Consider the following 14573-nt stretch of genomic DNA (forward strand, 5'->3'; position numbering starts at 1 on the left):
TCTCTCCGTTCACAGGCTCACCAGCTCGCCCACATGCAGGCCCAGGCTAGCAACGGGGGGTCGCCGGGGGTGGGCTCCACGAGCAACAACACCAATGAGGAAGAGGAGGAGGAAGAGGACGAGTACGACTATGACTACGAATCTCTCTCAGACGGTAAGGAGAAACACGCTTCTTTCATCACCCACATCCGTGAATCAACCAGTCTAATATGAAGAGGCCAGGCACACCTGCTCTTTTTTTTAATGTTTCTTTTTGCCCAAATTGTTGGTTAACTGAAGTGCAACCCAATATGTTGTACAATGAGAAACTGGGTCAAGGCTGCCTTGGTTGGTGTAGGTACCTCCACATGCCGCAGTTACATTTTACAGTACTGATTTAGTACTCTTTAAAGTACTCTTCAAAGTCAGGCAGCCGGCCCTTCCATAGGTACACCATTATTTGCAGGAGAGCCCTATCACAATGACTGGATATGGCTTTTTTTCTTAAATGCATCACACCAACATCCCTCCACAGACTGGGCCCGACTAGTTCAAACTGGTTGATACCGGCAGAAGGCTCTCCCTGGGTTTCTTAAGGAGTTTCCCGTTGCAATATTTCCCGTTATTTCCTTGATCCCTTCATACTTTGCATTCTTTTCACTCCCTTCGTTTTCTTATCCTTTGTTTTGGTGCATCTCTCCTGTGTAGCCGATGTCCTCATGGCCTCTACCGCCTCCTATAGCCTGGAAGGTAATTAAATGGTGTTGTGAACCATGGCTCCCCACTCTCATGCGTATCCATGGTGATCCGATACGCTGAAGTGAACCATATTCACGTTTCATATCATTTTCCCCCTGAAACGATCCCTGTTGTTGTTTTGAATCTGTTACACGTTTTTGCTGTAACTAATATTCAGCAACCTACCTAAATACTTCATATTGACGTAAGCCGAGAGCTGCTATGGATGGTATAATATTTCTTGTGCCCGTTTTGTCGAGATGATAGGTGCCTGTTTAACCATTATAACCATAAGGTTACGACATGAAAATGCCTTAATTATGCCAGTATCACGACAAAACCAAAGAGTTATAGTTTCTATACCACCCAAGACAGCTCTCAGCTTCTGTAAATATTTGCCATCTGAACATACACAGTTAACAAATATCTAGCGAGCCATATTTGTACGCTTTGCTCATAGATACCTCCTCATCATTGTATCAGAATCATGCTATCAATCTGTAACCATGGCGATGGGCATTTGCGCTTTCCCATTGAGCTTCCTTTGACAAAGCTTCATGGTTTATGCATGTCCGTTGCTCTTACCTGCAACGTCTGTGCACGCCGTCGCCCTACCATGCTCATGTCTGCCAATCATGGTGTGTGTGTGTGTGTGTGCAGGGCTCAACGTTAAGTTATTGCACCACATGTCCTGTAGGGCAAGTGGCAGTCCATTTTTACCCGTCCCCCAAACAATTAACCTTTCCCCTCAAATATTCCAGAATGCGATCGCTATCAGTTTTACTTTTAAACCACATTATCAAACATATACCAACAATATTATCAAACATATACCAACCATATTATCAAACATATACCAACCATATTATCAAACATATACCAACCACATTATCAAACATATACCAACCATATTATCAAACATATACCAACCACATTATCAAACATATACCAACCATATTATCAAACATATACCAACCACATTATCAAACATATACCAACCACATTATCAAATATATACCAACCATATTATCAAACATATACCAACCACATTATCAAACATATACCAACCATATTATCAAACATATACCAACCATATTATCAAGAAGCGTAATTCCGCTGCCATCAGTGCTGTGTCACTGCGGCTGATCAGGCTGAATTGTGTGTGTGCGTGTGTGTGTGTACGTGTGCTTGTACGTGTGTGTAGGTGCGCGCCCGCGTGCGCGTGTGTCAGAAGATGGTGGGGAGATCTTGTTCACGGATTAGTATTTTCGATAGACGCACAAACCAACTGTTTTGACTGGCTATAAGTAAACAACCAACTGAAGAATGGAATCATACTCCGAACTTCGTATATCGTGTTTTGAGAAGGCAAATGGCCGCAGCCAAGAAATGATGGATGATTCGGAATTGATGTTATAAATTGCTAATTAATTCGGTATTTCGATGCTTAAGATTGGGTCAGGGGGTTGGCCGTCTGGGATCGTTGTGTCATGTCATGCTATCGTTGTTGTTGTTTCTCCTGTCCCATCGGGCACTTCATAACAATTATCTGGCTGCCCGATATTTACCTTAAACTGTCTTTGGCAGCCTTTAATGTCGATGTTTTTGTTGAAACAATGTTGAAAACCTATTCAAGAGGATCATGTGTTTCAGTTTAGGCATTATTTAGTATGAATTAAAGGTAATTCAGGATCAGTGAACACAAAGAGAGACCCTTAGGGGGCAGGTAGGGGTTAGGCAGTACGGAGACAGGTCATTAAGGATCAGGTAGGGGTTAAACAGTACAGAGACAAGTCATTAAGGAGCTGGTTGTGGTAAGACAACATCAACTTGCTAAAGGATGCTTATAGTGGGACTGGGAAAAGCCCTTTCCGAGTCCATTCAAGGAACTTGGGCTGGGGCCCGAAACTCAGACTAATGAATAAATCCAATTATGCCATTACTGTCAACGCTGTCGCAACTCAAATCCATGTGGCATCGTTATATAGCTGTTGGCCGTGTTGAGATTTCTACGCCAGTACAAGCTTTCCAATGATTGGCATGTAAATGAGACGGGTCTTCAAGAGTAGACAGATGTTTTCTAAAGAAATAGGCTCTCTCCCTCACAAACATAGCACACACGCAACCGACCACACCCACCCACACAGAAAAACAAGCACGCAGGGATGTATGTCAGCGTAAACAGCCCCGGCAAACTGTGTGTGTGTGTGTGTGTGTGTGTGTGTGTGTGTGTGTGTGTGTGTGTGTGTGTGTGTGTGTGTGTGTGTGTGTGTGTGTGTGTGTGTGTGTGTGTGTGTGTGTGTGTGTGTGAAACATAGCGAGAGCTGGGCTTCATATGGAAACCTAAAACAGAGCCATCTGGTTTCTCAGGCCCCTGCTCTGCCCCGACACGACACATGGAAAGCCCCCCCCCCCCCCCCCCCCCCCCCCCCCCAGGCACCCTGGCCCTGTACTGGACGTGCCCCCCGTACCCTGTCGCCCTGCCCCCTCGCAGGGCTTCACACGGCCGGCCCCGGATTTGGCCTGGGCTGGCTCCCTCTGACGCTCCACGGCCCCCCCTGGTCGTGGAGTAGTTCACATTAAGGGGAAGGGACGCAGGATGGGTGCCTTTCTGTCTGGCCCTCGCTCTCAGACTCTCCCTTTCATAAGTTTAGAGTTTGTTTTGACAGATAAAAATAAAGTTAGGATTGACTTTCTGTTGTCGACGTCGGATTGTGTTAAGGGGGGGGGGGGGGGGGGGGGGGAGTTAGATGGAAGCACTTGACGAAGGTCGGTCACAAGTGCATGAGGGCAGCTGTAAACAAACGTATGACGTTGCCTGGCGCAGATTTTGTCATCGTCTTGTCCACGAGGTCTGTGGGACCCCTAAGCGGATGATCACGCGCAGCCCAGAATGTGTGGCCCCTTGGATGGTATGCATAGCAAGCGGTCCACTAGCTAGCGCATGCTCCAGATGACAAAATGGATGCCAACTAGAAGAGAGGTTGTGCGAGGAGATCTGCCGACAGCCAGACAGCATTGTACTCTAGCCGACATATCCCACAAACTGTTGCGAGAGATAAAAATTCCATTTCCTTTCTGTATTCCCATGCCTCTTCTTCTTCAGTATTTTTTTATGGTGTTTGGAAAATATGATATGAAGGGAAACTGCGGGTGTGGAACACAGAAAGCGTGTCGGAGCCTTAAACCCTACCTGCTCTGATGCTTTGGGTACAAGATGAATGCTATTGAACGCTCAGAATCTTGGTTCTCTGCTGCAGATCTCTCCTCTTAGTTCACAGTAAAGGAGCTATTCTGCTCAGAGACTCTTGTGTTTGTTGTGGTGTGTCCATCTGGCAGATAAGGGCCTTCGTCGATGTGTTTTTGGCCGTAACGCTCATGTGGAGTATATCTAGAGCAAGGAACAGCAAACTGCTACTGCTCGTGTTTACAGTGGCGAGGGGGAGGGGCCGAACATGGCCATCTGCCTGGAAATGCTGTCACGCAGTCCGGGGCCAATATGTAAAATATACCGGGGGCAGTTATCGCTAAGAGACGAGTGCTGAGGATCGATAGTGGTTAAACGTTTTCTGCCTTGTTCAATACGGTCTTAAAACTTGATTCCACTCCCCTGGAGAGTTCACTCCCCTGTCCGATAAACACTGATAAAGACCATTTGTTATGCCACAACTTAAGAGCGCTCCATCTGTCCTGTCCCTGGCGCCGTGCTTCAGCTTTTCTAAGTGTTTTAGTTCACAATGCGGAATTGTGTTTTGGTGATATCCAGAAAGCTGGAATGTCTCCTCGATAAGCCATCTCTTCGTCACACGTCCTGGACCGGAGCTCTTTGTACCGTCCTCTTCAGGTCAATGATGGCCCGTTCATGTGTGTCTCCGCCTCTGATTCCCAGACGGGGTACTGGGATCACTGGGGAACGTTGTCCTTCATGGTGTGTGTGTGTGTGTGTGTGTGTGTGTGTGTGTGTGTGTGTGTGGGCTGGTCTTGTGTTCAGACAACATCCTGGATGACAAGCCGGAGGGGAAGAGCACAGCGGAGAAGGAAGAGCCGCCGACCGACGAGGTTCCCAAGAGAAGCTCCAAGAAACCGGAGAGGGCGGCAAACTGCAAGGGAAAAGTAGGCCAGCGGAAACTCAGAGAGTCAGACTGTATGAACATCACCCCTAGAGGGTCGGATATGTTGGGGTGCAAGGGCGGCTGCTTACCCCATTGGTGATATGATAGAATTGCAGGTTATAAAGGTATTTTATATCCACCTTTCCACTGTGTGTGTGTGTGTGTGTGTGTGTGTGTGTGTGTGTGTGTGTGTGTGTGTGTGTGTGTGTGTGTGTGTGTGTGTGTGTGTGTGTGTGTGTGTGTGTGTGTGTGTGTGTAGGTGTTTGACATGGAGTTGGGGGAGGAGTTCTACCTTCCTCAGAACAAGAAGGAGAGCCGGCAGATCGCCCAGGAGCTGTCGGACCTCATCATCTACTGCCAGGCCATCAAGTTCCCCGGTAGGCTCTTCCACCCACCAGTTTGTCTCTCTCTGTGTGTGTGTGTGTGTGTGAGAGAGAGAGAGAGAGAGAGAGAGAGACAGAGAGAGAGAGAGAATAACACAACTGGTGATGCTGTTGTTTTAGTTTTTCTTCTGTTTGTTTTTGTGTGTTGGCATACGCGTGCATGCCCGTGGGAACCAGGCCTGTCCACACTGTCTCCGACTGACTCGGGCCGAGGGAAGGACCGAGGGAAGGGCAGGAAGTCCATATTTGGAGCGGCCCCTGCTCGCATTAACACACTGGGAGACTCCGCCCCCCAAACCCGCCCCTCTGGGAAAGGTAGACAGGGCCAGAAGTGGCGGTTTTATTACGTTATATTACATTAAAGTGGTAGATTTAGTATTGTGTGTGTGTGTGTGTGTGTGTGTGTGTGTGTGTGTGTGTGTGTGTGTGTGTGTGTGTGTGTGTGTGTGTGTGTGTGTGTGTGTGTGTGTGTGTGTGTGTGTGTGTGTGTGACGTGCATAAGAAGCAGCCTACACCCGCAGGTCCTTTTCCTGGTGTATTTTGACTCTGAAAAAAGATCCCTTTGACCTTAAATAGAGAAATCCCATACTGGACACCCAGGGAGACACTGACCCCCCCCCCGACCCCTGACCCCCTCCTCCCCCGTCGACCCTGATGGTTGGGATACAGTTGGCTCTCTTTCCCTTCTCCTGGTCCAAACGTCACACGCCCTGGGACCTCTGGAGGAGAAACAACAACAACGATAGCACGACACCACAGTGCCGTCCCAGATGTCCCACCCCCTGACCCAATCAGAATCCATCAGATGTCCGACCACCTGACCCTATCTGAACCAATCAGACGTCTGCACTCCTGACCCCATTTAAACCAATCAGAGTAGCGAGCACTGCACCAAAGCCACTTTTGTGAACGAGCGTGCTCGCGCTTGCATACAAACAAACATGAATAAATACACATGATCTAGACATCCTTTTTAGATCAACAACAACAAAAACTGAAAAAAAAGTGACCCTCCTTTCTTAAACATTTATTTCCTGACTCACCACGTCCTCCTTCACGTCCCTCATCTCCTCCGCTCCTCGCCCCTCCCCCATTCCCTCGGCCCCCCTAAAGACAGCCGCCCCCTTGCGCGGTTGACACTGCCTACGGTGCATGGACATGTGTGTGAACGGGTGGACGTGAGGGCACACACTGTAAAACACTGTAAAACACGACGAGTGGCCACCGGTTAGAAAAGGCCCACTCCCTGTGAATGCAATCCATTAACCATTGTATCCTCCTCCTCCCTCACCTCTTCCTCCTTCTCCTCCCCCTCCTCCTCCTACACCTTCTCCTCCTCCTCCTCCTCCCCCTCCTCCTCCCTCACGTCTTCTTCCCACACCTCCACCTCCTCCTCTTCCTCCCTCACCTCTTCCTCCTCCTCCTCCTCTTCCTCCTGCTCCTCCTCCTCCTCCTCCTCCCTCACCTCTTCCTCCTCCTCCCTCACCTCTTCCTCCTCCTCCTCCTCCTCCTCCTCCTCCTCCTCCTCCTCCTCCCTCCAGGCGGTGCGGAGTGCGTGCGTCTGAGCTGGGAGGAGCAGCAGCAGACACAGCAGGCCCAACAGCAGGGCCAGACGTCCCCGGTGCCCAGCGCGCCCGCCTCCCTCAGCTCCATCATCCGCACGCCCAAGTGCTACCACATCTCCTCCGTCAACGAGAACGCCGCCAAGCGCCTCTGCCGCCGCTACTCCCGCAAGCTCATCCAGCACACGGGCGCCCAGCTGCTGCGCACCTACCCGGCGGCCACGCGCATCGACTCGGCCAACCCCAGCCCGCTGCCCTTCTGGCTGCACGGCATCCAGCTGGTGGCGCTCAACTACCAGACCGACGGTGAGGCGGAGCCCGGGGGGGGGGGGGGGGGGGGGTTAGTTCATGTTTCAAGTTTGATTTGCGCAAACGCAACGTCATCCAAAATGAAATTTTTGGTCTCCATATAGTCTTTTATATAAATTATGCATTAATTAATCTTTTAAGGACAGGAATAGTGTAATTTAAAATAAGAACTGATAAGAATGTACAAAAAGACGTCAGGCTGAACTTCCTTCATGGCGGTGTGAGAAGCACGAGGAGTTCCTGGTCTTAGGTACTCGCGCGGCGCTAGCATTTTAAACTGCCGAGTCATAATGTTAAAACTAGATCAGTGAGCCATTAAAAAAAAAAAAAAAAAACTTCAATCCGCCTCCCCCCGACCGACCTCTGACCCTCCAAACAGCAGGTTATCTTCCTCTGGGGAGCAGTTAGAAGACACCCTTAATCTCTGGTCTCCTGGCTGCGCCTCGCTGTGATCTCGGCCTCTCAGATGGGGTGGAAGCGATTTTCCATTTCCCCGAGCCAAACTCTCCCCCCTATCATTCCTTCTTACAGAAGAGAAGCAGGAATTTGAGAAAAACATTTAGCAATTTAGCAATGCGAGCCGTCTCCTGAAGGGAGTCGGGTGCACGCAGTGGACTGGAACCCCCTCTGGCAGGAAGAGGTCGGCTCTCCAAGAAGCCTCTGGCATCGGCCAGACTCCATAATGTTTGAGAGTGGTGTACTTTCTTTGTCTCATTTTGCTCTTTCTTTTTAGAACTATTTATCTTTATTTATTTCCGACGTGAAGGATCTATCCTGATGATTCACATCCACTCCGTCTCTTTCTCTCTGCTTTTTCTTCTTCAATCTCACCACTTCTACCTGAATTCCTAAAGTAAAGTTGAGGATTTGACCCCTGTATATTGACGTGCTCAATGCTGGCCGTTAAGATGCTTGTTAATGCACAAAAATGCAAATGGGAGTTCATGAAAGACGGATAAAAGGCTGTTGATGTCTGAGTCAAGAACTCTGACTCCAGATATAAAGATTCTAGATCAGGATATTAGCGATGATTTCTCATGCCCCCCCCCCCCCCCTCCCCCCCCCCCCCCCCCAGATCTTCCCCTGCAGCTAAACGAAGCGCTCTTCGAGGCTAACGGCGGCTGCGGCTACGTGCTAAAGCCGGCGGTGTTATGGGACCGCTGCTGCCCCCTCTACCAGCAGTTCTGCCCCCTGGAGCGAGACGTGGAGAACATGACCCCCATCACCTACACCCTCACGGTGAGAACCAGGGTGGAGTTCTCTATAAGTTCCCTCTCAGTTCCCCAGAAGTCAGAGATTGCAAAACACTTTATACACACACGCACACACACATTCTGGCTGTGTGTCTACATCTCAGCAGTAAAAGTGGTTTGAGTGTTTATTAAATAAGGGGCCGTATGTGCTTGAGCTGTCATGGAGGCCTCCCATTGAGCTGAGAATTAGAGCAGAGTTTATAAAAGGCTGTAAGTCGTAAAGATGTTTAGAATGGGGAAGTAGGGTTCAAGGCTGGAGTTCTTCACGTCTTTGAACCAAAAGCTAGATATGCTTTGGAGATAGCTTTGCTGTAAAGCTAGCTATGACTCTAAGACAGCTGTGTTGAAAAGCTAGCTGTACCTTAAGCTGTGTTGTTAAGCTTGATATTTCCCTAAGCTAGCTATGCTGCTATGCTCGTCGTGTCCTTACGCTAGCCGTCTTGCTGCGGAGCAGGTACGAAGTTCTGCGAAGAGCCGGGTAGCTACCGAGAGTTTACATGTCTGTTTAACCAAATAGTGTGGGGAACATGCAGCGTTCGTTTCACGCCTAAAGCTAAAACTAACTAAACTAAAATAAATGAACACACCCCACATTTCAAAACAGTTCCAGTTGGCTGCACACCAACCACTTTTCAACAGTGGATTTTGCAATTACTATATCTCATCTCATCATCCAAACCGCTTATCCGGGGTCGGGTCGACTTCACATGGTGACATTTTTTTCATATTTTAAATGTAGCTGACTATGTCTTGCGTTTCCGTTTGTGTTTGTGAACGCTGTACTGCCCCCTTGTGTTCACGTTAATGTGCGGTGGAACTGTAAATGCATGCAGCTCTGCAAAGATCTGCGTCGTTTCTCGGACTCCACTCGCTGATCTTCTCTAACTCGGGGAGAGCAGAAATGTGAGTTCAGCTCAAACTAGCCGTGTCTCTAAGCTGTCCCTAAGCCGATACTTGAGCAGTGCAGTCTCTTGAGATCGAACCATCTGAACCCCACCTACTGTTCACAATAAAAATAATATGGCCTGACTCAAACACTCGTCGTGACCTTTCACTGAAAACGATGACCTGGTTACTCATAAGAGTTGAATGAAAGACATTTTTTTTATTTAATCATATTAATGCAATTTATGACAGTACATACATTTAAATAGCCACAGCTAAATATGTAAATAATTAAGTAAATGGATGTTTAGGATGAGGGGTAAACCAGTCATGTTAATTTAGTGGTAGGGACTATCCTTTATGAGCTACAGATGATGGTCTCATAACAACTATGATCCTCCATCTTGTAAAGTCCAGCATCTAAAAACAGAGTTGACCTATAGTCTAAACCTCGTAAACTGTGTGTGTGTGTGTGTGTGTGTGTGTGTGTGTGTGTGTGTGTGTGTGTGTGTGTGTGTGTGTGTGCGTGTGTGCGTGTGTGTGTGTGTGTGTGTGTGTGTGTGTATGTGTGTGTGTGTGTGTGTGTGTGTGTGTGTGTGTGTGTGTGCATTTTTGTGTGCATGTGTTTTTGTCAGGGTAACCTCACACCCTGTACCTTTCTGTTGGTTCAGAGTTGTCTCGTATATATCAACAGAGCAGATGAAATTATTGGCTTTACAAAAATGTTTCTACAGAACAAAATGTAAACCTAATAATGTCCCCCACTTAAAATGTCTACAAACGCATTTAACCTCTCATACACTCTCTTCTTTCTTACGCTTTACCTCTTTTTTCTACTCCTCTCGCTTTCCTTTAACTCTATCCATTCCTCTTGCTTCCTGCTAGCTATTCTCCCCCTCTTCCCCACTCTCTCCCTCTCTCCTCTTTCATCTCTCTCTCTCCTCTCTCACTTCACCTCTCTCTCCTGCCTTCTTTCTCTGTCTCATCTCTCTCTCACTCGCACTCTCTCTCTCTCAAACAAGTGCTTTTTTGTATTAAATAGACATATGTATACATACATGTTTCTTTGTTTAAAGGCACCCAGTGCAACTTTATGTAAACATTCAATGAAAAATAAACATTCAATTTCTAGTCTTTTTTACACGTAGTAAGTTTCAATAACTCCATACCATTACATATCGACATTCAAGGAGCAAAGATGAGACGTCGTTGTGTGGTGAGAACTGATAGAAAATCGTAAACAACAACAATCGCCGGTGGGGAGAAGCCATTTTTCCATTGACTGGAAGCCTGCTTTATTTATTGTAGGTTACAAAAAATAAAGAAAATGGCGGCATTGTTGTTGTTATCGATTTTGTATCAGTTCTCACCACACAACGACGTCTCATCTTTGCTGCTTGAATGTCGGTATGTAATGGTATGGAGTTATTGAAACTTACTACGTGTAAAAAAGACTAGAAATTGAATGTTTATTTTTAAGCCTCGAAAGTTGCACTGGGTGCCTTTTAAGATAAAAAAGTCCCGCGCAAAAATGTGCTTTAGGCTTATTTGTGGATTTGTCGCCCTCTTCTGGCCGCTGGAAACGTCACATCCTGCAGCAGCTGCACATTATAAAACAGCTAGTTTTGCAGTGATTTGATTGGCCAAGAGGTGTTCCACGAGTGCTGACATAGAGTATACCATTACTGACGAAAGTATATAATATGACAATCATTGGCTGTGATCCTCCTTGGTACTCAAATCACGACGTGCTGATTTTCCGTATAACTGCACTCATGAGCCCCTGCTTACATTGCTGTATTTCTCCCAGCGGGTGCATCAGCGTGTTGACCGGTCTCCCCCCCTCCCTCTCCCTCCCTCCAGGTGATCTCCGGGCAGAACGTGTGCCCGGGCAACAGCGCGGGCAGCCCCTGCGTGGAGGTGGACGTGCTGGGCATGCCCGTGGACGCCAGCCACTTCCGCTCCAAGCCCATCCACCGCAACACGCTCAACCCCATGTGGGGCGAGAGCTTCCAGTTCACCGTGCACTTTGAGGAGCTGTGCTTCCTGCGCATCGCCGTGGTGGAGAACAACAGCTCCCAGACCACGGCCCAGAGGACCCTGCCCATCAAAGCCCTCAAACCAGGTGGGGGGGGGGGGACACCTCAGGGTCCACCGGGAACCGCCCCCAGAGCGGAGGACTGACAGCGGCCCTCAGCCGTTCTGCGTTCAGCCCCACTTGGCTTGGATTCAGTGGGCCTTTGATGGAGTCTCTCGGCTGTCTTGTATTTGTTCCACTACTGCCCGTTGCTATGGTGCTGAATGCATGGGATCCCGTGAGACTCAATCAAAACAGAGTGCGGCGAGCAAAAGTAAAGGATAGCTTGACGCTTCATGGCAGCGTCAAGGCTGCAACCGTGCATGATCTGTTGAAACTATTTGTGTTCATTTTCTTTGGGATTCATTGTCTCGTGTGTGTGTGTGTGTGTGTGTGTGTGTGTGTGTGTGTGTGTGTGTGTGTGTGTGTGTGTGTGTGTGTGTGTGTGTGTGTGTGTGTGTGTGTGTGTGTGTGTGTGTTCAGGTTACAGGCACCTACAGTTAAGAACTCAACACAATGAGTCCCTAGAGGTGTCTGGTCTGTTCATCTACAGCCGCAGGAACGAGGACGGCCCTGCAGGGGGTGCTGTTCCCTCCTCTATGGTAAGACCGCCACCGCTGGCCACAGGTGGCTTTTTTATAATGATGTACAGTAGCTGGTGATGGATGGTTTCCTGGTTACGGTTGTTTACTCCCAGGTTCTGGGTTAAATATGTGCATTTTCAGGGTATTTCTGTTCATGATGTATGTGTCCTGGTCCTGTGTGTAGTGATATTAACTATGATGTGTTTTAATCATGTGTGTATTTTCTGTGTATTGGTGTCTGTGACTTGTGTTTTCTGGGTTTGGTGATGTCTATTAAGATGTGTGTGTTCTGGGTTTAGTGATGTCTAAGTCATGTGTGATGTGTGTGTTGTGGGTTTAGTGATGTCTATTAAGATGTGTGGGTTTAGCGATGTATATTAAGGTGTGTGTGTTTAGTGATGTCTATTAAGATGTGTGTGTTGTGGGTTAGTGATGTCTATTAAGATGTGTGTGTTGTGGGTTAGTAATGTCCATTAAGGTGTGTGTGTGTGTGCTGTGTGTGTGCAGTGGTACAGTACAGATGACCGGCGGGCGTATCAGAAGCACAGGCTGACGGTGCACGGGGCCCCGGGCCAGGAGCCCTTCACCGTGTTCCCGGTCTGCCCGCAGACCACCGCCAGGCAGCTGCTAGACATGGTGGGTAGAGCCCCGATCACCTCATCTCAACTGATCTAATCCCATCCCATCTCATCTCCACCAACATAGTCTAATATAATCGAGTTTAAAGTGGTATACTATTCTGATATAATCTATTTGTAAAATATCGTCATCGAATCGGATACAGTCTAATCTAATATAAAATGATCTAAATTAATCTGATCTAAATTAACGTTGTCGAATACAATCTAATTTGAACTAATAGAATCTGATAACATTTTATTGTAAAATATTTTGAATATCTGATTTAATCTTTTTTGTCATAATGAAATTTTATCGAATCAAATCTGCATAATCAATCTATATAATATAATCAATATAGCCTAATTGACTCTAATAAGACTAATATTAAAGTAATTCAATCTAATCTCATCTGAATCATATAATCCATGTAGTATGATGCGTATTGTATTGTGTAATTGATGGATTACGTCTTCCTCCTCAGGTTGTGTCCCCAACAGGAAGTCCCTCAGAGTACTTCCTGTGCGAGGAGCGGCTTCCCCTTGCCAAGGAGCGCAGCGAGGCCAGGCAGCGGCCGCTGGCTCCGGAGGAGGAGGTGCTGAGGCTGGTCAGCGGCTGGCACACGGAGGAGGGCCTGGTGGGCCGGATCAGCCTCCGAGCCAGAGAGGAGGTGAACCAGAACCAGTTAAACCGGTCTAGACCGCCGCACTCCCCGCTCAGAGAACAGCGCTGTCAATCCATCTGCTGGCTGATGATAGACACACGGGGATTAATGAAGTATTCCTTCACTTTAACGTCAGACAGGGAGTTTGTGGACTGATTTTGAGTAGCTACAAGACATATAATGTTCTGTTCTAAAGTGAGAAAAATGGCCTTTATCGATAGATGTAATATCTTTCTGATTTGTTCACCGTTTGGAGCCTTGCTTGTACATTGCTTTGGATGTTTGTGTCATGAGATTTCATTGTAAATAAAGTTATTGATGTTTTTATTGTCGCAGAACTGTAATGAGAGGAGCACGTCGGTTGGAGAAGGGGAGGATGAGCTGACCGTAGGAGGGAGGGAGGGAGGAGGGGAAGAGGAGATGTTCTTCGTCCAGGTCCACGACGTCTCTCCTGAGCAGCCCCACACGGTGATCAAGGCCCCGCGCTCCAGCACCTCCCAGGACATCATCCAGCAGGTGGGAACACACATGGACACCAGGAAGTAGCTTAACACATATGGTCTTCAGGAAGTAACTTAGCACATATGGTCTTCAGGAAGTTGCTTTACAAATATGGTCTTTAGGAAGTCACTTTACAAATATGGTCTTCAGGAAGTAGCTGAACAAATATGGTCTTCAGGAAGTAGCTTTAAAAAAATGGTCTTCAGGAAGTAGCTTTACAAATATGGTCCTCAGGAAATAGCTAAACTATGATGGTCTTCGGGACATATCTTTACAAATATGGCCTTCTGGAATTAGCTTTAGAAATACACTGTGTTAACCTAGAAGCTCTTCTGTTGTCTCGGTTCCAGACTCTGTCCAAAGCCAAGTACTCCGTGAGCATCCTGTCCAACCCCAACCCCACCGACTACGTCCTGATGGAGGAGGTGACCAAGGACCCCGGCTCCAAGAAGGCGTCGACCGCCAAGCCGCTTCAGCGAATCCTATTGGACCACGAGTGTGTCTATCAAGCTCAGAGCCGGTGGAGGGGGGTGGGGAAGTTCATCCTCAAACTCAAAGAGCAGGTAGACACCACTCGCTTACTCTATCTCAAAACATATTAATAATAATAATGTATGATTCTTTGATTTGAGAGAAAGAGGAGACTAGCTATTTCAGGCCAGTGCATAGATGTAGAGGTTTGAAACCCACTCATATATGTCCCTTTCCAGATGCCTCGCGAGGACAAGAGAAAGGGCATCTCGTTCGCCAGCGAGCTCAAGAAGCTGACCAGTCGCGGCCGCAGCACGTCGAGTGGCAGCAGCGGCAGCCAATCGGTGACGCTGTGCCATGACGGCCCCGCCCACAGTAAGGATGAGCGGGCAGCATGCTGTGTTGCGCTGACTGAGATCCAGGAGTGAGGCTCTGGC

The 14573-nt window shown here is 47.8% G+C and overlaps 1 protein-coding gene across 1 annotated transcript in view; it reads left to right on the plus strand.

Moving 5' to 3' along the window:
* The window catches only part of plce1 (phospholipase C, epsilon 1), a 63659-nt gene that overhangs the window by 44648 nt on the left and 4438 nt on the right, over positions 1–14573 (plus strand). The window contains exons 30-43 of the mRNA XM_060037278.1: positions 16–154; positions 688–729; positions 4709–4830; positions 5089–5206; positions 5390–5527; positions 6754–7080; positions 8159–8322; positions 11085–11346; positions 11782–11900; positions 12390–12518; positions 12985–13170; positions 13501–13680; positions 14016–14228; positions 14376–14511. Of these exons, the coding sequence (XP_059893261.1) occupies positions 16–154; positions 688–729; positions 4709–4830; positions 5089–5206; positions 5390–5527; positions 6754–7080; positions 8159–8322; positions 11085–11346; positions 11782–11900; positions 12390–12518; positions 12985–13170; positions 13501–13680; positions 14016–14228; positions 14376–14511 (2275 nt within the window). The remainder of the gene's footprint in view (positions 1–15; positions 155–687; positions 730–4708; positions 4831–5088; positions 5207–5389; positions 5528–6753; positions 7081–8158; positions 8323–11084; positions 11347–11781; positions 11901–12389; positions 12519–12984; positions 13171–13500; positions 13681–14015; positions 14229–14375; positions 14512–14573) is intronic.

The sequence above is a fragment of the Gadus macrocephalus genome, chromosome 18 (genome assembly GCF_031168955.1).
Source record: "Gadus macrocephalus chromosome 18, ASM3116895v1".
Lineage (NCBI taxonomy): Eukaryota > Metazoa > Chordata > Actinopteri > Gadiformes > Gadidae > Gadus > Gadus macrocephalus.